Consider the following 22,002-nt stretch of genomic DNA (forward strand, 5'->3'; position numbering starts at 1 on the left):
TTCATTTCATTTGTTGTGTGTGTGTGTGTGTGTGTGTATGTGTGTAGGTTTAATTCAGTAAGCCTTTGGTGGTGTTTGGGTATGATTTTTCCATTCCTTTCTTCTGCAGTTTGGATGCTGTGAAGCCTTGTGTCTTCTCTCAGCAGCCTTTCCAGTTTGCACTTGGAGTTTAGGATGGCACTGTGGGTATGTACATTCCTCAGTGTACAAGTCAGCTACCCACCCAGAGCAAGCACAGCTGCCGGGTCTCTCTTTTCTACTCCAACTTCATTCCCCTTTCTCCCTTTCCATCCCCTCCTTTTCCTTTTATGTTGGATCTCTTTGCCTCTTTTTTTTTTTTTTTTTTTTTTAATATATGCTGGAATCCTTGTTTCTGCCGTGTGAGATGTGTGAAATTGGTGAGAGAACTGTTGGGGATGCTGAAGCAGTTGTGACTCTTATGAATGTCAGGTGCTTGAAAGCATCTTTAGGGGTCTGAGGGTATCATCTGTGGACTCATTAAGGCATTTTCATATACAGGTAAAAACTTTCTCATTAGTTTGATTCTTTCTAAAATTACTAGGTAATTTTAAAGTCAGTTAGCATCCAGAGTTGTAATGAGCTATAAGAGTGTGCTCTATTATGTTCCCTTACAAAATAATTTCTCCAGTAGATGGCCTACTGCTGTCTGGGTATAATTTAGTTTTCTCAGCACTAATAAGCAAGCCTTCATTTGTGCTGATGACCGAGAAACTTTGGGGATTCCAATCATATCTGAAAGGAAATCTAAAGATTTCTTCTGAGTGTAAAATATATGGCCAACTAATGGTCTCATGCTTTGTCATCTAGAATGATTGTTCTCTTCTTTGTGAGAATCATGACTCAACAGTTACAGGTTCCAGTCATAGGTCCTGCACTTTTGAGCAACTTTGACATTGGAGTCTGCTAAGTCAGAAAGGGAAGAAAATTTGAACTTCATCAGAATAATCATTCTAGCTCTCTCAATGAACTCTATTGTGTGATTTCATTTCCCAAGTGACTTTTGTGAAGTCGTGATTTACAGGAAGAGTGTTAGTTGATTAGCAGTTTTAAAATGATAATGGCTCACACTTGTAACCTCAGTACTTGGTAAGCAGAGGTAGGAGGTTTGACACATTTTGCAGCACAGCACTGGCTACATAGTGTGTTCCAGGCCATGGGGACTACATAAATGAGAGTGAGACTTAAGTAACCCAAACCACATCAACAAATAAGGTAAAAAGGTAAAATGGGTGGTTCTCGGGGGCATTAAAGAGCAAGACTGTATGCTTGGAACTTGATTTTTGACTTTGGAAATGTCTGCTTTCAGAGTGCCCCCACTGAGTGCCTCTGATGAGTCCAGGAAGAGCTGCACTGTTGGGATGGCCTCCATGATTCTCACCTTGCTTTCATCAGCTTGGTTCCCACTGGATCTCTCAGCCCATCAGGATGCCTTGATTTTGGCTGGAAACTTGCTAGCAGGTACTGACAGAGATAGACTATTAGACTGAGTTCTGATTTGCTGCTAAGGGGTACTCAAGTTACAAGAATACAATTGTTATTTTGGGAGACAGCTGGTTTCCTTAATACAGATTTGAGATATTGTCTGTTTATGTGAATGTGTATGAAGGGAGTAGTTATGTGCTGAGTATTTTTAGGTGTGTGTGTGTGTGTGTGTGTGTGTGTGTAGGTTACAAGATGTTTAATTCAGTGAGCCTTTGGTGGTGGTGTTTGGATGTGATTTTATTTTCTTCCATTGCACTGTGGATAAAACTGTTTTGAGTTTTGTTTTCTGGGTGCTGTGTGCCAGGCAGTGGCTTGGTCTATAGCAGGTAGGGTTGTATTCTTCAAGGGGTTATAGAGTAGCAGGAGATGCAGACAGACAAGCACAGGAGCAGCAGAGCAGATGTACACTTCTTATTTGGTCAGATTTATAGGTTAATAGAAAAGGATACAGCAGGTGAGGTATTGCATATGTAAGGATTTGGAGAACTAAAAAGTTATTTAATATTGAATATAAGTTACTGTGGATATCACCTGAGGACAGGAGTAAGAATGGAGAATACAGCCAGCCAGGTCTGAAACCAGTGAATCTACTTGGGGATAGGGTACCAGGTCTTAGTGAGGAATATTGACTTGTTCTGTTTGTCATTGATATGTTTTATGGAGATCTCCTGACTTGAGTTTGGGCTGGAATTTGTAGGGAGGATCAGGTGTTTATGGGAAAAGACTGAGCCAAGAGTGTACTTTAGGTGTAGAGAAAGGGGATAGAAAGCATAATGGAGGCAGCATCCCCAGGCCTGATCTCCAGCTGCATCTCGATTGTGAGGATCACACCCATAGCTGGAGGAGAGTGGTGACTTTGTGGAAGATTGGGTTTTGGGGGCCAAATAGCACTTTTATGTAAGTTTGAGACATCTGTTTAGATGTAGAGGTTCATCCATATGTTAGCACAGATCAGTGAGAAACTTAGGCCACAACCTCTTCCCACCTAACACATTGCGGGTAGAGTAATGTGTGTGCCTATGTCTCAGCGAGTGCCCCCAAGTCTCTGAGAAGTTCATGGACCTCTGAAGAAGAAGCCAACTCAGCAGCCACCAGACAGGAGGAAATCTGGCCTGCTCTGGGGGATCGGACTCTAGTGCCCTTGGTGGAGCAGCTTTTCTCCCACCTGCTGAAGGTGATCAATATCTGTGCTCATGTCTTGGACGATGTGACTCCTGGACCAGCAATCAAGGTAACTGTTCCTTGGGGGCAGCCATTATCATCTGCCTAATGACTGGACTTCCTGAACATCATGCTAGTTGTCTGTTTCTTCTCTATTTCTTGCTATAAGTAAAGCTTATTCAGACACTGTATTTAACATAAAGATGTAGTTATTTTGTTTTGTTTTGTTTTGATGTCAGCCATGAAGCTCAGAAGTGATAATTTCCCTTTAATCCCCAGGTTCCTTCACTTGCTTTCTCTTCCCCATCACAGCAAAGTCTTTGAAGAATCATCCTAGTCACAAAGTCCCTCCATCTGCTCAGGCATGGACTTGTGTGTTGAGGTCTTTGGCCCTTTCTGGCAGGAAGGACCCTGTTCCCCTTCTTGAGCCATCCATTCTTCCACTCCAGTCTGTCTGGCTTCTGCTGCCCCCTTTCAGAGTACTTCCTGCTGCGGCAGTCATGTCAGTTGTATGGATTCTTTGACAGCCTTCCTATCCTCTGGGCTACTTTTTACCCCAAGTGATATGGCTTTCTGTGTTTTTTTTCCAACATCCTCTACTGTTGGGTTCAGTTTTTCTTGTCCACTGTTAAAGGTGCTGTCCTGTGGATCATCTACTTTCTTTTTATTCTTGACTTTCTGCTCTAGCGGGAATTTTCCATGTCCATACCAGCCACAACAGTAGTCACTGACCACATGAGGCACTTGTGTTTTTGAAATGTGGCTGTGTGACTTAAACTGAACTGACTAAATAGACTATTGAATCAGGCTGCCGATGTGCCTGCATCCTTTGGGGGCTGGCTTCAACTCTGTGGAACCTTAGTCCTGTGTGCCTGCTATATTGTAGATGCTCTGAGGCTGTCTCACATGTGTCAGAAGCCTCAGCCAGAGCCTGGCCTTCTTATCTTCTTCCCTCCTCTGAACCTGCTTCTCTTCTCACACTTTGTACTTTATCAGGATAGCAACGGGAGCCACCATAGTTTTATTTCAGCTCACTATTCTTTATTTTTCCTACTAAATACTTTGTTTAAAATTTATATAAAGTGAGGTGGTAGTGGTACATGCCTTTAATTCTAGCACTTGGGAGGTAGAAGTAGATCTCTGAGTTTGAGGCCAGCCTGGTCTACAGAGTGAGTTCCAGGACATCCAAGGCTACACAGAGAAACCCTGTCTCAGAAAAAAACAAAACAGCTTAAGTATACCTACATATATGTGCACAAACATCCCTTTGGTGTTAGTGTACATGTTCATTGATTCATACCTTCTCTTTTCTGGATTCTGGTATAAACTGGTGTATCTGCACTGGCCTATTTTTGGAAATCATATTATTGAAGTAATTCATATTCCATAACATTCAAGTATACAATTTAATTTTGTTTGAGTCTAGGCCAACTGACCTGAAAGTTATGTATCCCAGACTGCCCTCTGACACATGGTGATTCTCTCAGTTCAACCTCCCAAATACTGGCATTGCAGTGTGAGTCACCACATGGTGGTGGCGCTTGTTATTTTTGTTATTGTGTTGTTGTTGTTTTAAATTATACCACAGAGTTATATGGACATGACTACAGTCAACCCTGTAACTGTAACTGACTCCAAAAACCTTCCATGCCCCTGTCTCTGGATAGCCATTACTCTGCTTTTTGTCTGTGGGTGTGCTTCTCCCGGACTATTTTGCTGATGGCCTCATACACTTGGTGGATTTGTCACAGGTTCTTTATACCAAAAATGTCTTCAGTTTGATAGTTCCTCACCTGCCCCCTGCAGCCTTCCTGCCTCCTTCCATGCACTGCCTGACCACAGCCATTCATCCTGATATGCTGCTTGTCTTGTCTGCTTGATGAGGATCAGAGGTGCTTAGTGACTCACGCAGTCTGGGCTACCATCATTACAGAGCCTCAGTGGCTACTTATTCTCCCAGTTCTAAAAGCTGAGTATTCTGACCCCTGGTAAGTCTGGCCTTCTCATGGAGAATGGGGAATGGGAACTGCTGGAGTCTCTTTTCATAGGAGCAATGATCCTATTTATGAGGGTCCTGCCCCCATGACCTCATTCTGAAGCTCACTCCCTTCTGTTGCATGCTCTTGATTTCAGCAGATGAGTAGGGCAGAGGCTGAGGCCAGAAAGGGAGTGAGGAGCACAGCAAAGACCTGATGTGCCTGCCTTTTACCATGTTGTGTCTATCCTGTGCCACCTTTCTTCTTTGTGTGTAGGAGCCTGATTGTCCCGTGTATCCTTGGGGTTGCATATTGGAGAGCATGGGTCACATCTGGGCTGTTGACTTGTTGGGTTTTAGCTATCACATTGAGCAAGTGGCTTAATTCAGAACATTGTTTCCTCACTTAAAAATGAAAATGTAAATGTTTCACTGTGCTTACTCATGTGATGTTCACATAAAATGTCCTGATTGCCTTCTCTTAGAGGGGACATGGCCGGGGTGCCAGTGACTTTAGGTCCTTTTAAATCCCTGGAGGCCCTCCCTTCTCCAACCCATTCTCAGTGCTGGTATGAGGAAGTTCAGAGCCATGCCTGCCATGTGCAGTTATGTGGGTGAAAGTAGAATTAATTATCTCTAGTATCCCAGCTCTTTAGTAGGAGCTCAAAGGCCATGAGTAGCCTGAGCTAGTACTTTCCAATATGTGGTTGAACTGTATATTAGTATTTTTAGGGTTTGGCTCCTGTATTAATTTTATCCCATTATATATTTTTTTATTTTAGGCAGCCTTGCCTTCTCTAACAAACCCCCCTTCTCTAAGTCCTATTCGACGGAAAGGGAAGGAGAAAGAACCTGGAGAACAAGCTTCTACTCCAATGAGTCCCAAGAAAGTTGGTGAGGCCAGTGCAGGTAGGAAGGCGTTTCTGGAGGGCAGAGGGCTGCCTGTGGTGCAGGAGTGTAAGCACCGTAAGTAGGAAAGCTGGTCCTCTGCAGTACAGTCAGGGAGGAGTTCTCTGGGTGCTTCAGAAGTGTCTGTGGTAAACTGTCACTTTACAGAGTCAAGCCATAGAAAGGAGCCTGCTTTTCTGTGCTTACTCTCCCCTTCTTGTAAGGAAGAACTCCGCATTATTATTAAAGAGGCAAAGAAGATGTGTAGGAATAGATGTGGATGGTGATAGTCAAAAACAAACACAACAAATGATGATGGTATGGGAAGCGTTCTGATAAGGCAAATGAGGAATCAGTTTTGGGAGAGGTAACAAGACAGTGGAAGCCAGAGATGATGTATCTTTAATCTAACCCTCAGAAGGCAGAGTGGATTGAGAGTTTGAAGCCACTTTGGTTTATGAAGTGAGAACTTACCTAAAACAAAGAGGACAGTGACAGAAAGACACAGTGGAGATAGTCATCTGATTTGGAGGAATCTAGAAATCACACAGATGTTTGGAGGGGCTTTTGTATTTGGGGAGATATCAGGTCAAAGGGCCAGAGTTTTGTCATAGTCGAAGTAACAGAGTCCCATCTATGCCCCTTTGGGATGAGAAGCAGAGTGATGCCTCTGTCTTGTGGCTACTTTCTTTCTGTTCATGTTCATCTCACAGCAGGCTTTGTAGACAAGTACCCAAGGAGTTGAAGGGATCTGCAATCCTATAGGTGGAACAACAATATGAACTAACCAATACCCCCCCAGAGCTCGTGTCTCTAGCTGCATATGAGTCAGAAAATGGCCTAGTCGGCCATCAGTGAAAAGAGAGGCCCATTAGTCGTGCAAACTTTATATGCCCCAGTACAGGGGAACAACAGAGCCAAGAAGTGGGTGGGTGGCGGAGTGGGTGGGGGAGCGTGTGGGGGACTTTTGGGATAGCATTGGAAATGTAAATGAAATAAATACCAATAAAAGAAAAGAAAAAAAAAAGCTACGGACTTGAAAATGTAACTGATGACCCCTCAAACCAAGCCCTCCAAGTGAGAAAGCCTTAGAAATTTAGATAGAGATGAAGAGCAGGAGACTGCTCTGCTTGTCACTTGGCTCTTTAGTCTCAGTGTAGTAATGTATACACCCTTTACAGTTTTCAAAGCATGTCCACAGCACTTAATGAATATCCCAGAACTCGTTTGTCTCAAGGTCAGCCCCATGTACCTCAGGAGCCTTACTTAGACCAAGGGGACCTGTGTTTGGCTTCAGCCCTTCGGTCAGCAGAGGACAGCTGAGGCCACAGATGACTCCATCAGCTGATGCCCTTCTGCCCACCATTCCTTTCCATTCTTTTACTCTCAGGCTCTTAGGATTTTACTTTATTCCTTACTACCTCCCAGAGCACATACTTCAGAAGTCAGGGGAAAGACTTGAATGTTTCTGCTAGACCATTCTGAAAAGTTATCATTGCAGTAATTGCTGTTAAACTTAGGAAGTTTTTTCCTTAGATTTAAAAGTTTAATTTTTGGGTTTTGGTGTTTTTGTTTGTTTTTTTCTAAGCCTCTCGACAATCAGACACCTCAGGACCTGTCACAGCAAGTAAATCATCCTCACTGGGGAGTTTCTACCATCTCCCCTCCTACCTCAAACTGCATGATGTCCTGAAAGCCACTCACGCCAACTATAAGGTACTGCTCCTTGCTTATTTCTGAACATGTATTCCAGCGGGATGCATGTCCATGTACCCATGTTCATGCTTACATAGAAAGAAGCCCTGTAACATAGGATTTAAATTTTGCTTCTCATTTGTCTTCTAGGTTTATGGAAGCTTTACAAATATTTAGGAATTTTGTATGAGAACAAAGATCTGTGGTCTCTGGGTGTTGTTTGTTTATTGTCTCCCCAAGAATACTTGGTTTAGAAAGATATGCCTCAAGGACTCCTGGGGCTCAGTACAGAGTCCTGTTTATAGGTGAGGCTCATTGCCATGTCCTGAAGACACACAGCCAAGCCAAGCAGGTTTCATGTGCCTTCTCCCTCTATCAGCCTTAAAAGATAGTGCAACTGCCCAACTCAAACCAAAATTGTAGCTTCCGGAGAGAAAAGCAGATGCTCACTATAGACCTATAACCTTGGTGTTCTTGTCAGCTAGGGTTTTCTGTCAGTGTAGGGACTCTTTTGCCAGATGGTCCTGATTCAGCTTTGTATTGGCTATTGGATGATTGTGTCTGGGTTTACATTCTTTTTTTTTCCCCATGATTATCCCAGCATTAAAGAATGATTTGTAGATTTACCCTTATTGATTTGAAATCCTATTTTTATCAAATGTTAAGATCTCATGATTGTATAGTTTCATTTATGTTTTTGTTACATCAGTTGTTCACTCATTTAATAGCACATTTTAATTTTTTTATTTAATTAATGAATTATTTTTGAGACTGGGGCCCAAGCTTGACTAGAACTGGCCTCAAACATCAGTGTCTCAAACTCACAGTGACCCACCTGCCTCTGCCTCCCAAGTGCTGGGATTAAAGGCATGAGACACTATGCCCTGTAGAAGCACATTTTAAAATTATTGTGGTTTCCTGATATAATCCCCATTTTTCTTTAGAATTTTCTGGATATTACCTATTTTTACATGTGAAAATTTGAATAGACTGTCTAATTCTAAAAACCATGGAAATTCTTTCCCTTTAGGATCGTGTCTGCTGTGTGTCTTCCCTCAGACAGAGCTAATCTAAGGGAATGGTAGACTGAGATGGATGTTTTGATCACAGGATACCTTTCTGTTTGTTAAAGCTCCTTTCCTTACCTCAGAAATCTGAGAGTTAAAAGAATTTTTAAAAGAACTTAATAGATTATTCACATAGCCCTGGTATTTCTTACTGTTTTCCAGGTGTGCAGCTGCTTCATTGAGAACTAGTGATAATGTTCAGAACTTCTGTTCATGAACTCTGTCAGCCCATGTAGAGGAGGGCACATGTGGTGCTTGCTGTTTGTGCTTTCGTCCTCTGTCATTAGGAGCCCTTTCCCATGCTTCCCACCTTGATCCTCTTTTTGTACTGAAACCTCAAGCATTTGCTTTTAGTTTTGGCCTCCCCAATATCTCAGATTTCTGTTCCTTTGCTCTCTGGCCCTGCTTCTGTAACTAACTCTTCTGTAACTTTTAAGTGTTTTGAGTAGCTGTTCTGCCGTAGTGTGTCTTCTTACCTTGTCTTTCCTTCACTCTTAACTCTGAGTCCCTTTCACTACCCACTCCTCTCCTGCTTCCTCTTGTTCTATTTCTCCTCTTCCCCTTCTATTTCGCCTTCCTTGTTGTCTGTGTCTTAGTTAGGGTTTTACTGCAGGCACCATGACCAAGGCAACTCTTACAAAGGAAAGCATTTAATTGGGACTGGCTTACAGGGTCAGAAGTTCAGTCCATATCATCAAGGCATAAGCATGGCAGCATCTAGGCAGATGTAGGGCTAGAGGAACTGAGAGTTGTACATCTTCATCCAAAGGCAGACAGGAGAAGACTGGCTTCCAGTCAGTTAGGACAAGGGTCTCAATGCCCACCCCTACAGTGATCCACTTTCTCCAACAAGGCCATACCTCCTAATAGTGCCACTCCCTGGGCCAAGCATATTCAAACCACCACAATTGGGAAAGAAGCATGATGGGAGTGAAGCCATTCCTCACTAGGCCTTTGATCCCACATATAACATCACTGCATTGTTCTGGGCTGTAGGATCTCAGGTCTCTCTCACTGCTGGTGTCCCTTCCTGTCCCTGACATACTGAGGCTGATTCCAGTGCACCCCAGACCTAGACCTGTTAGATTATATAAAAGCAGTGTAGAGAGACAGAGGATGGAAAGAAATAGGCAGAACCATGTTCATGGCAGAGGAGTATTTTGTCACCTACAAGTGATGCCTAAAATGTCTGTAGAAGATAGGATGCTGCCCCTTATAGGCCAGAAATAACTCTCATAGTCTGCAAGGGAAGCTGGGAAGTATAGTCTTTAAGTGGCAAACCATCATTCCTAACTCTTAAGATGATATAAAAAATTCAGAGCAGGGGAGTTATGTATAGCTGTTTAATGCTGAGGAGGGTTTTTGCTGGAAGCAGTAGTTTTGGGTCTAATGAAGAGGGGTTCTCTGGTCATGTATCAGGGAGAGTCTTAACTTGATTAGCTGAGGTGGATCGGGCTGTTGTCTTATATTTCTGAAGAGACTTGGAAAATAATTCTCAGAGGGCAGTAAGCAGATGACATGGTTACAGAGTAGAAGTAAAAGATTTCCAGGAAGGTTGAGGAGTAGGGAGAAGCAGAGGTAGAGTGGACTGGTAAGAGACAGTGAGGATAGAATGGATTCAGGGTGGCAGTGACTGCTTCCATTAGCATAAGTAGCAGATAACTAGAGTAGCAAAGGAAGGAATAAGAAACAATAAAAAGACTCTGATTAAAGAGTTGTACCCAGCCGGCCATGGTGGCGCATGCCTAAATCCCAGCACTTGGGAGGCAGAGGCAGGAGGATTTCTGAGTTCAAGGCCAGTTTGGTCTACAAAGTGAGTTCCAGGACAGCCAGGGCTACACAGAGAAACCCTGTCTTGAAAAAAGAAAGAAAAAAAAAAAAAGAGAAAGAGTTGTACCTGGCCTAAAGTGAAAGGGACGATGTTGCTTTTAGTCAGCTTGCCTCAGTATCTAACAGATCTTTTTATAGATATATCAGGAGCAAATGTAGCTGTTGTAGGATGAGGGCTATTGGGAAAGCTTACGTCAAATATTTAGTTTAGGTGTAAGGTAAAGTTCAGTAAGCAAAACATTTAAAAGACAGGTCAAAACATAAATATAAGTATAATAAGGAGAAAAAGAGTGATCTAGGGGAGGAAGCACGGTGGGAGGGAACCAGAAGCCCACACGTAGGAATAGGCTTGTAGTGGACGCTTTTTCAAAGAAGTTAAGATTTACTGGCCTGGAAACAGCACGTTCATAGAAGAGAACACAAATCTCATCCCAGTGTTAGACCTAGTCCTTTTAAATTTTGAAGTACTGCAGCAGTCAAGGAGTCAAGCTGGCCCTAAAGGATATTTAAGCTGATCAGAGCTGATGAGACAGAGGGGTTAATAGATGCAAATGTCTAGAGTGGTAAGAAGAAAGATGAGTTAGATGGCCGGTGCCCATTAGTTCCCTCTCAGAGGTGACCCAGATTGCTTTTATGGGCTTAAGGGGGTGGATCTTTATAACTACCTCAAGGCTGACCTCTGAGGGGGCAGCAGTTAGAGTGTCTCAGATGAGGGTCCATCCAAGGGGCCACAATAAAACCTAACAGATGACAAAGATGTAGGGCATAAGTCAGAAGGTAATGACTGTGCAACCTTGTGAGGAAATTAAGAGACAAAAGTTAAATGAATAAAACTTTGCCATCAAGATTAACATGAATCAAAATAAGGTTAAATTATAAATTTAACATAAGGTTAAATGCAATCATACAACTGGCTGGACCATGTACCAGAGCTATGTAGTAGGATAAAGTAACTTTTGTTAGCCGTTGGCTTATATCAGACTCCTGAATGAGGAGAGAGCACTCAGGACCTTTGGAAAAGATGCCAGTTAAAGTCAGGGTCCAAGGGAAGCATCCGAACAGAGCGTCTCCGTGATAGTCGCTGCTCCCAAGTACGAGGAATTTTGTATGTTGTCTCAAATATTAATAATAAGGCTATTATTTATTGTTGCTTAGTTCCTTGAGTTTGTAAGCTTTCTATTGTTTTGTTGTTGATATCCATCTTTAATCCATGGTAGTTTGATGGGATACAAGAAGTTATTTCATTTTTCTTGTATATGTGGAAGACTTGCTTTGTATCCAAGTACGTGTCCATTTAGAGAACGGGCTTGAGAAGAAGGTGTGTTCTTTCGTGTTTGGATGAAATGTTCTGTAAGCATCTGTTAGGTCCACTTGATTTCTAATATCTTAGCTCCAACATTTCTCTGTTTAGTTTTTGTCTGGATGTCCTGTCCGTTTGTGAGAGTGGGGTATTGAAGTTTTCCCTATAAGTGTGTGAGGGTCAATGTGTGATTTAAGTTTCAGTAATGTTCCTTTCACAAAACTGAGTGCCCTTATGTTTGGGGCATATGTTGGACATAGTCCTGAGTTCAATTCCCAGCAACCACATGGTGGCTCACAACCATCTGTAATGGGATGCCCTCTTCTAGTGTGTCTGAAGACAGCTATAGTGTACTCACATACATAAAATAAATAAATAATTCTTTTAAAAAAAAACTGAAATGTCATCTTGGTGATTTTTTTTCTTTGATGAGTATGTAGTGTACTTCCCATCTCTGTGATTAGTTTTGGTTTGAAGTCTATCTTGTTAAATAGTAAAATGGCTATACCAGATCATTTACATATAGATCATTTATAGATTGCTTCATAGATCCATTTATTTGGAAATTTGTTTCCATTATTGGGGAATTGAGACCATTGAGAGATATCAATAACCCTTGATTGTTGATTCATGCATGTTATTTCTTGTTATTATGGTGGTGGTGGTGGTGGTGGTGGTGGTGGTGGTGGTGTGCATCCATTTTGTTTTTGCTGGTGTGAGATTGTTTATTTCCTGTGTTTTCATGGGTGTAGTTAATGTCCTTGGATTTTTCTTCTAGCATCTTCTTCAGTGCTGGATTTGTAGATTCATACTCCTTAAATTTGGTTTTATCGGAGAACTTCTTATTTTTTCCATCTATGGTAATTGAAACGTTTGCTGGGTATGGTAGTCTGGGCTGGCATCTGTGGTCTCTTAGAGACTGCAGCACTTTTGTTCAGGCTCTTCTGGGTTTTAGGGTTTCCATTGAGAAGTCGAGTATAATTCTGATAGGTCGGCTTTTGTAGGTTACTTGACCTTTTTCCCTTGCAGCTTTTAATATTCTTTCTTTGTTCTGTATGTCTAGTGTTTTGATTATTATGTGGCCAGAGGACTTTCTTTTCTTTCTTTTCAGGACCAATTTATTTAGTGATTTGTATGCTGCTTGTACCTTTATAGGCATCTCTTTCTTGAGGTTAGAATTTTTTTTTCTTCTATGATTTTGTTGAAAATATTTTCTAGGCCTTGGAGCTGGGTTTCTTCTCCCTCCTCTATTCTTACTATCCTTAAATTTGGTCTTTTCATAGCATCCCAGATTTCCTGGATGATTTATATCAGGAAATTTTTAAACTTAACATTTTCTTTGACTGATGTACCATTTCTTCTGACATCTTCAATGTCTGAGCTTCTCTCTTCCATTTCTCATATTCTATTGGTGAACCTTGCCATGTAGTTTCTCTTTGAGTTCCTAAATTTTTCATTTCTAGAATTCCCTGGTTTTTTTTTTTTTTTTTTTTTTTGCTTCTATTTCCATTTTCAGGTCCTGAATAGTTTTATTCATTTCCTTCAACTGTTTTTTTTATTGTTATTGTTTTCCATTTTCTTGACTTTCTTTTAAGATATTGTTTTCATTTTTTCCAATTGTTTGTGGTTTTCTGGCATTATTTAAGGGACTTACTTGTTTTCTCTTTAAGGATCTCTGTCAACTTCATGTAGTTGGTTTTAAGATCTTTTTCTTGAGCTTCAGCTGTGTTGGAATATTCAGGGCCTATGGTGGTAGGACAGGTGAGCTCTAGTGGAGATTTATTGTTCTGGCTGTTATTGATTGTGTTTCTAACACAGGCTTCTAGGTGTCTGGGTTTGGTGTGATTATAGGTCTAGGTGCTGACTTCTGTGTTTGTCTTTGTTGGTTGGGTGCTTTGTTGCTTGTTTCTCTGGTGTGTTCAGCTGGTGTGTTCCCAGAGTATGCCTGATGTTGTTGGAAGCTGGGATGTAGTGAAGAGTAGCAGAAGGAGGTCAGGAGGTGATGGTCCATGGGATGCATGCCCTATGGCAGCAGTGGGGAAGGAGGACTGCAGCAGTGCTAGGGAGGAGACGGAGGTTTGTGGCACCCCACCTGGTTTTCTGACAAGCATGACCTAGGTGAGCAGGAATGTTGCCCAAGTTAGGGGCTGGGATTCAACAATGAATTGAGGAAGGGAAGCCAGGAGAAGATGGTCTATAGGAGCCATGGATAGGGGCAAGAAAGACTGCAGCTGGTGTTGGCTGCAGTGCTTCAGAGGAGACTGAAGAGTTGGCTCTAGGTGAACAGAGAGTTCTAAGGAATTTCTTGAACCTGGGTGTGTCCTGCCAGTGTGTTATAAATTTAATTCATTTTACTTAAGCATTCTCTTTTCATTATTAATTTTATATACTTGATTTTGAATATTGTTCTACATTAATTTAAACACTGTAAGTTTACTTTAACCTTGTTTTGAGTTACCTGTTTCAGGCTTAATTTTGACAATATATACAGAATATTAGGTGATAGAAGATAGAAGTAACTCAAGCTCGGTTGTGATGGCACACATCTTTAATCCCAGCACTTAGGGGGCAGAAGTAGGCAGATCTGAGTTCATACAGCCTGGTCTACAGTGTGAGTTCCAGAATAGTTAGGGCTTCATAGAGAAACCCTGTCTATAAAAAATAAAATGTAACAAAACAAAAGTTGGTTTTTCCCTCCAACTTTATATTCCTGTAAATGAATTAATTTTTACTTAGCATGACTACAAACATAGTTCTGAGCACATTGAGTAATTTGTTCATTTATAAGATAACCGAGCATTAACTTGTATATCTTAGTTAATTAAAATAATTTACAATATATAAGATTAGGGTTTTATAATTTTATATCTGATATGTTTAAACTTACATGTAAAAAATTACACATACACACATATATTTTTTAATATCAAGTAAACTTTAAACATAAATACAGTCCAGAGAGACTGGCCTCTTATAGTGTACTTTTATATCAGCTTTTTATATGATTTAGTTTCTCCAAATAGCTAAAGCTTAACAAAGATAGCAAAAATATCACAGGTTTTTTTGGATGACCCAGTTTTAAGACAAACCATCTTGGAAGCCTGGTGTTGCCTTGTTAGTCCAAAAAAAATAGGATACAGTGGTAAGCAGAGGGATATGACATACTTAGCTGAGGTCACATGTCATACTTTAACCCTGATGAAGTCACCAACCAAAATGTTGGGAAGGTGAGCCCTTCTGCATTTGCCTTCTGCATTTCTAAGCTAGAGTTGAATCCAATTTACATACATGGTATGCTATAGCACATTAAGGTTAGCTGAACATAGACTTTTACCTATTAACCCTTTTTTGTTACAAATTTTAAGTTAACTTTTGTTTGGAATTTTAAACCATACTTAATGAACTTATAAATCCTGAGATGCAGAACTTTACACAGTGCTCTTATAAAGCCTGAGATGAAAGAAGGTCTATACTTTAGTAAAGTTTTAGAGCTCAGATTTCCCATTGGCACCATATGTTAAATTGTTAAAGGAATTGTAGAGAGATGGATGGATGGATGGATGGATGGAAGGGAGGGAGGGAGGAAGGAAGAAAGGAAAGAAGAAAGGAAGGGAAGGGAAGGAAGGAAAGGAGGGAGGGAAGCTTGGTTTAACCTTAGGTGACCACAGTAAGGGGAATATTTTTGTCACCCACATGTGGGGATGGCCAAAATGCCTAGAGAAGATGGGATACCGCCCCATACTAGGGCATAAGTGACTTCCATAGTCCTCAAGGGTAGCTGGAAAGTGTAGTCATTCAACAGGAAACTATCAAGACCCATTCTCATTTTCTGTTCAGTATCTTTTCCCTGCATTTGTCCAGTATTCTCTTCATCATAGGAGGTTAGGTTCAAGTTCAGTGGACAGATTCTCTTGTAAAGTTTTTTGAACTGGTTCTTTGCATGATCAGCCCCTCCCCTGCCATCAGAATCTGTAGAAATAGGGGAATTGTTATAGACTTCAGTTAAGCCAAAGCTTTTAGAATCTTCATCATCCTAAGATTAATTTGACTACATCTAGAATTGACAGTGACCACCTCCCACCCCCACCCCACCCCCGGGATGGTGAGAGTCTAGGTCAGCATGAAGAAGCACCTCCCCGCAGCAGACGGCATTTGTGTCTTTGTTGTAGATAACCAGACTTCGGTGGTGCCAGTAACCGTGTGCTCTCTCCTTCCACCTTGCCAAGGTCACCTTAGATCTTCAGAACAGCACTGAAAAGTTTGGGGGGTTCCTGCGCTCTGCCTTGGACGTCCTTTCTCAGATTCTAGAGCTGGCGACACTGCAGGACATTGGAAAGGTTTGTGTGTGGTCTCTTTTCCTTGAACCTGGGTCAGAGTACCTCAGATGATACCTAGTCACATGGTGTAGGCAGGGGAGACTGCATCCTATTTGTGTCCTAGTACTACAGGATGCCAGGGCACCTGTGTTAGGTCTGTTACCAGTGTGTCAGGTCTTATTGCCACAGTTTTTCATTCAGTCTAGAACATGTTGAAAATTTGCTTACAGAATCCTTCTTCTCTCCCTTGAGCTTTTAAATGGAAAGAGACAAAACCAGATTAACAAAGGTAACTGACCTACTCCTTCCATAGCCCAGAAAGCAGATCTAAGCTCATTCATGTTCTGTGGTTCTGAGTAGAATAAATCTTCCTCCCAGCCCATATGCTCACACTTAATCCTGCCATTGCTAACAATTTTGCTTGCACTCCACTAGAACATCTCGTTTCTAATATACTCCACAGTGAGTTAGACAGCCATCTTCAACTTACATCTTCAAGTGAAATATAGTCCAGGGCCTGCCAACCACTGATGTCAAAATCCATTCATGCTAACGCTCCTTATATGAAATGGTATCAAATTTTGAAAGCCTACCCACATCTGCTTATAAGACTGAGTCATCTTGAAATGATTTACAGCCTCAAGCATTTGTAACAGTTCCGTGTAGTTGTTATTCTGTATTGTTTAGGGAATAATGGTAAGGAAAGACACCTGCACAAATCCAGTACAGATTGAATCCTGCTTTTCTTCCTCATTTGTTTGTTTGTTTGACCCATACTATCAGGCAACACACTATTTTACATTTTCGTCCCTTCATTGCATGCAGCAGTGCCTGAACTATTAACATTCATCAAACATTTGGTCAGTAAACAGATACTCTTTTCAAGAATCAGTTTGAAAGTTGGGTATAGTGTTCACATCTGGTAAGCTAGGTATAATGGCACATACCCCTCCGAGGCTGAACTGGGGGAGCTGTGGTAGGAGCTAAAAGACAATCCATATCAAAAGCAAATGAACAGGGAAAATTGATGTGAGTGTCTCATAGACCTTAGAGCCGTGCTCCATGTATGATTAGTCTGTGTCATCACATGACATTGATAAAATGCTTTCCTTTTCCCACTGTCCAGATCTTGTTATTCCATACTAATTTTTATACATAATTGAATGTATTATGTGCGAGTTTTGCTTAGATTATGTATAATACACATTTCCCCACATATCTCCTTACTGTTCTGTATTGTTTTCCTATGACTTCTCCCAAGACTTCATACTATTTTTGAGTGATTTTACTATGATTTAGCTTGATGTGGTTTTCCTTTCAGTTGTGTTTCTTGTACTCAGGTTTGTTGCGTTTCTTGGTTTTGGGCAAGTATAGTTTTCTACAGTTTAGAAAGGTTGGGGCTACTTCCTTATATCTCTCCAACCTTTTCCCCTCACTCTATCTCTTAATTACCTTCTAAAAACCCATTCTTGGTTACTTAAAATTGCTCTTAGTTTACTGTTGCTCTTTTTAAGGATTTGGGTTTGATTATTCTAGATTCATTTTTACCATTTTTAATGTGTTTGTGTGTATGTATGTGCGTGTGAGTGGAGGTGTTGGCAGAATTCAGAAGAGGGCACCAGAGCTGCTGAAGTTTTAGTTGTTGGGAGTTGTGAGCCAATTAATGTAGGTGCTGGGAACCCAACTCAGGTTCTCTGCAAGAAAGCATCGGCTCTTAACTGTCTTTCCAGCCCCTCCTTTTAGGTCTGTTTGTTTTTAATCACTATCTACTTTTCCTTTTGTAGTTTCTGTTACAGTCTTTAGGTTCTCTAAGTTTTCCTTTCCCCACATCTGCTCTACTATAAAATCCCATCTGTTATATCTTTTATCATTAACATTATAGCCTTTCTCACTAGAAGTTTGATTATTTCTTTTCAAATCTCCTATCTTTATTTAACTTAAATTATTTGTTTATTATTTATTTGTGTGTGTGTGTGTGTGTGTGTGTGTGTGTGTGTGTGTGTGTGTGTATACACACGTGTTTGTTACGTGGGCACCTGTCCACATGGAGGCCAGAAAAGTGTTAGAGTCCTCCACTACAACTCTCAACCTATTTCTTTAAGGCAGAGTCTTTCCCTAAATTAGACACTCCCATTTTTTCTGCTGTTCTGGAAGCCAGCAGGTTCAGCCTTGTGTGAGTGCCTACTGCTCCTTCAAGTTCTTCTGATGATTGCTTCTCAGGCCTTGGTTTTGTTAGCTCCCTTAGTATCTTTGAAGTACTCAAGGAACATCCTCCCCCAATCTCCAGGGGTCTCTGAATGACTTGTTTTCTTGGTGCCATATCATTTGAGCTGCCATTTTCTTGGGGTCTTTGGATTCACTGTGCCCTCACAGCTTGCCTTCTGTCCCCTTGTTGTGCCACAGCCTGGGAATGCTCTCAGATCCTTATCTAGGGCCATCCTAGGACTTTGTCTGTATTTTATTTTCAGGATCACTGATATCTATGGCCCGATGTTCAGTGTTTGAAAACTATGATATCAAAGCTGGAATCTTTAAAATACATTTTTTGATCATTTCAGGCAGGAGAGGGTAAATGCAGAGATGGAAGTCTCTCAATATTACATTGTATAGTGATGCCTGTGGTAGTGTCCTGATTCCCTGTAACCCTGGAGCTCCTGGAAGGACAGGAATTACATTCTTTATCTGTATTTGCAGCACCTGGTATCATTTCTACAGCACACAAAGTGTTCTATACAGACTGTGGTGAGGCTCATTGGCAGTGGCTCTCACAGTGTTCTGTTCAGCCGATCATATTTAGGACTCTACAAGTACAGGGCTTTTGACTCCTTTGCACACTCCATAATGCCTGCCCTGAAAACAGGTATTAGATATAGATACTTGATTATTTACTGAATGATTGGGTGACAGATTGGTTGTGTAAATGTACAAGAAAGCAGTTTTTACACAATTGTAGATACAGGAGTTCTTGTGATTGTTAAGATGATTAATTGAAAGCATTACTCAGAATTTCTCTGACATTTATATAGTTTATATGGTCACTGTCTATTTCTGAGTGGCAACAATAATGGGTCACCTATGAGTCACTGATGTTGTCCTCTTCCTTTCACAGTGTGTTGAAGAGGTCCTTGGATACCTGAAATCCTGCTTTAGTCGAGAACCAATGATGGCAACTGTCTGTGTGCAGCAGGTGTGTGTCATTTCCTATCTTTTGGGATTTGAGCTAACCCCTTTGGGCCAAGTGACAAAGCCTAGTTCCTTTTTGGAAGCTGGTGCTGTGGTGTGGTATGAGGAAGAGTTTGGTGCCCCTAGCTATCACTCCCGCGTGCTCTGTGATTGGGACTGTGGGGGGAGAGGGCATCAAGAAGCAGCTCTGGCCCTCACTGCTTCGCCTTTGCCACCGCACCCCAGTGGGCTTGTTTCTCTTAGAACCACAGAGAATCTCAGGCACAGGGGACCACATGGTGCGATGGATCTTCTGGGATGCTAACTCCTAGGGATTCACAACAAAGCCTTCCATCATACGTTCCTGCTGGATTTGCTACTGGGAAAGGATTGTCCCGGCGGATGTTTACTTTTGCTTTTGTTTTTTTCCCTTTTATTTTTTCATTAGTGGTACTAATGGTTGAACCTGGCTTATGCATTCCAGGAAAGCACTCTATCACTGAGACTTTTAAATTTTTGAAATATGATCTCTGTAGCAGTTCCCAGTTAATGCTACTCAGTCGATCTTGGTGGCTGTGGTGGTGCTCCTCCTTGCTACCCACCCAATATTTTGGGTTCCTGAATGAGAGACACATACATGCAGCCTTTATATTTTTATATGTCTTAAACACCTCAAGAACTGAACCACTTCCTAACCACCATGTGGCTAACCCACCCTTTGATATCCCCGAGTTATTGCTTACTACATCTATATTTTATCTTTGCTGCCCTGGACCCAGATGTGTAGTCCTCTTGGACCACAATCCCCTGATTCCTACATGGTGGCTATGTTCTCTGTCAGGCATGGCATCTTGGTTCTTCCTCTCCCAACATAGTGGATCTCTCTTTCCTTTCTCTCCCTGTCCCCAGCCCTGGAATCCTAAAAGTCCCACCTCTGTATGCCCTGCCCAGCCATTGGCTCTCAGCATCTTTATTGACCAGCCAGAACCAACTGTGGGGAGGGTCTCTTGGTGTCTTATGTGTGAGGACACTGCAAACAGGTTTTTAACATGATTAGCATACAAGCATGCATTAGACCAAACCCACAACATTTCCCCCTTTTTGTCCATTAAAAAGGTCTTTTCTCTCAGATATATATTGAACATAATTATAACAGTTATGTAAAATATAAGGTATGATATATATTAGTGTCCAGTCATTCAATTTTGTCAGTTTAAATAAATTATTCTATCATCTATCGTAACCTAAGTTGCCCAGGCTTTCCTGGAACTTGCAGATTGTCTATTTCCATCCTGACCACTGTCTATCCTAACCGCTGTCCACTAGCTGGCATTGCAGACAGGCCTGTGCTGCTCATCTACATTAAATTTATATTAAGTGAAGTACTGATGTTTCCATTCTTTCATTCTAGCTATTGAAGACTCTCTTTGGGACAAACTTAGCCTCACAGTTTGATGGCTTATCTTCCAACCCCAGCAAGTCTCAGTGCCGAGCTCAGCGCCTTGGCTCTTCAAGTGTGAGGCCCGGCTTATATCACTACTGCTTCATGGCACCATACACGCACTTCACACAGGCCTTGGCTGACGCAAGCCTGAGGAACATGGTGCAGGCGGAGCAGGAGCGTGATGCCTCGGGGTAATATTTATGGTGCAAGTTTGTCACTGATGATGCAGACACGAGTTATGTGCAGCCCTTCCTTGAAAGTCATTGGCTGAGTTATGGTGTAGTCAGCTATCCAGAGGTGACAGGCTAGAGAGGAGGAACCCAAGCTGCCTGTGAAGCATAGGTTCTAAGTTCCGAATCTTGCCCTAAACTAGAAGTGGCACACTCACTGTCCTCACCTGTTGAGAGTGTTTGGTACTTGCAGTGTTTATAGTAAGGTGGCTTGTGTCAGTGGTGCTTCTCTATGCTGTGACTCAGAGGACCACCTTCAAAATGGCACACAGTGGTGCTCGTGTTTAGAAGTATTGAAGGGCATAAAATAGTCTGGGGTGTGTTGTTTTTTTATTTCTATATGAATTTATGTTAATCTTTTTCAGTAGCTGAAATTTGGAAGTCCTTCCGTCCCTTTCTCCTTCCCTTCAGGGCTTTATATGGTAGGCGTGTACTTTACCACTGAGCTACATTATAGCCCTAGAAGGTGTTTTGTAAACTTCTTTACCATAATTATCAAATACTTGAGATGTTACTCAGTGTAGTAATGTTAGCAGCATTCTTACTTTCCTTTTTTGGATGACCAGACAATATTGGAATCAAGGAAAATGCTCCTTTTCTTGGATTTATCTTGGTAGTGTGCTTTTATGTGTGTGCCATAATACCTGCTTTGCTGTCTTTTCAAACATTTTATGAGATGGTTCTCTCTCTACATTGCCTAGGCTGATGTTGAACTTGTGACCTCCATCAGTCTTCCCCCAAGAAAACCGAATGATATCACCTATCTTTGAGTTGATTTTCACCTCTCTCAAGCCCTCTTAGAGAGTGTGCTGGGTAGTGAGTTTTCTGTAGCATTGCACACTCAATTGAATCCTCTTGTCTCTAGCACATGCTACTCCTAAACCCAATGGCCTTTCTAACTCTCATTTTGAAATGATCTGATTTTTTTGAACATGAAGTTGAATTGATGTATGGCTGAGTAGTACAGGGGAGATGATTAAAGATATTTGTTTTCTGCTTTGGGCCATTTGGCAGGTGGTTTGATGTACTCCAGAAAGTGTCTGCCCAATTGAAGACGAACCTAACAAGCGTCACAAAGAACCGTGCAGATAAGGTGAATGGCACTGCAGCTAGAGATGACATGCGGATATCACTGGGGTGGAAACAGAGCTCAGACTTTTCTAGATTAGTTGCCAGAAGATTCTAATTGCAACTGTGGTTTCTTTCACTTTTTCCTATAGAATGCTATTCATAATCACATTAGGTTATTTGAGCCTCTTGTTATAAAAGCATTGAAGCAGTACACCACGACAACATCTGTACAATTGCAGAAGCAGGTTTTGGATTTGCTGGCACAGCTGGTTCAGCTACGGGTCAATTACTGTCTACTGGATTCAGACCAGGTTTGTCTCTCGGCCTTGTAGTCACTATACTTTCTCCTAACTGAATACA

At 41.6% G+C, this 22,002-nt stretch overlaps 1 protein-coding gene across 4 annotated transcripts in view; it reads left to right on the forward strand.

Annotated features, from left to right (window-relative positions):
- The window catches only part of Htt (huntingtin), a 150,814-nt gene that overhangs the window by 65,425 nt on the left and 63,387 nt on the right, over positions 1–22,002 (forward strand). For 3 of the 4 annotated variants that reach the window (XR_376798.3, XM_006503744.3, NM_010414.3), the window contains 10 exons: positions 110–186; positions 1,328–1,479; positions 2,532–2,734; positions 5,422–5,548; positions 7,116–7,243; positions 15,646–15,756; positions 18,845–18,922; positions 20,309–20,532; positions 21,586–21,664; positions 21,792–21,953. Coding sequence is in view for 3 of the 4 variants with exons in the window: in XM_006503744.3 (XP_006503807.1) it covers positions 110–186; positions 1,328–1,479; positions 2,532–2,734; positions 5,422–5,548; positions 7,116–7,243; positions 15,646–15,756; positions 18,845–18,922; positions 20,309–20,532; positions 21,586–21,664; positions 21,792–21,953 (1,341 nt within the window). In the remaining variant the exon portion in view is untranslated. Of the gene's footprint in view, positions 1–109; positions 187–1,327; positions 1,480–2,531; positions 2,735–5,421; positions 5,549–7,115; positions 7,244–15,588; positions 15,757–18,844; positions 18,923–20,308; positions 20,533–21,585; positions 21,665–21,791; positions 21,954–22,002 lie in introns of those variants that run through there. The other variant, XM_017320683.1, reaches the window with a different exon arrangement.

The sequence above is a fragment of the Mus musculus genome, chromosome 5, assembly GCF_000001635.26.
Source record: "Mus musculus strain C57BL/6J chromosome 5, GRCm38.p6 C57BL/6J".
Taxonomy (NCBI): Eukaryota; Metazoa; Chordata; class Mammalia; order Rodentia; family Muridae; genus Mus; species Mus musculus.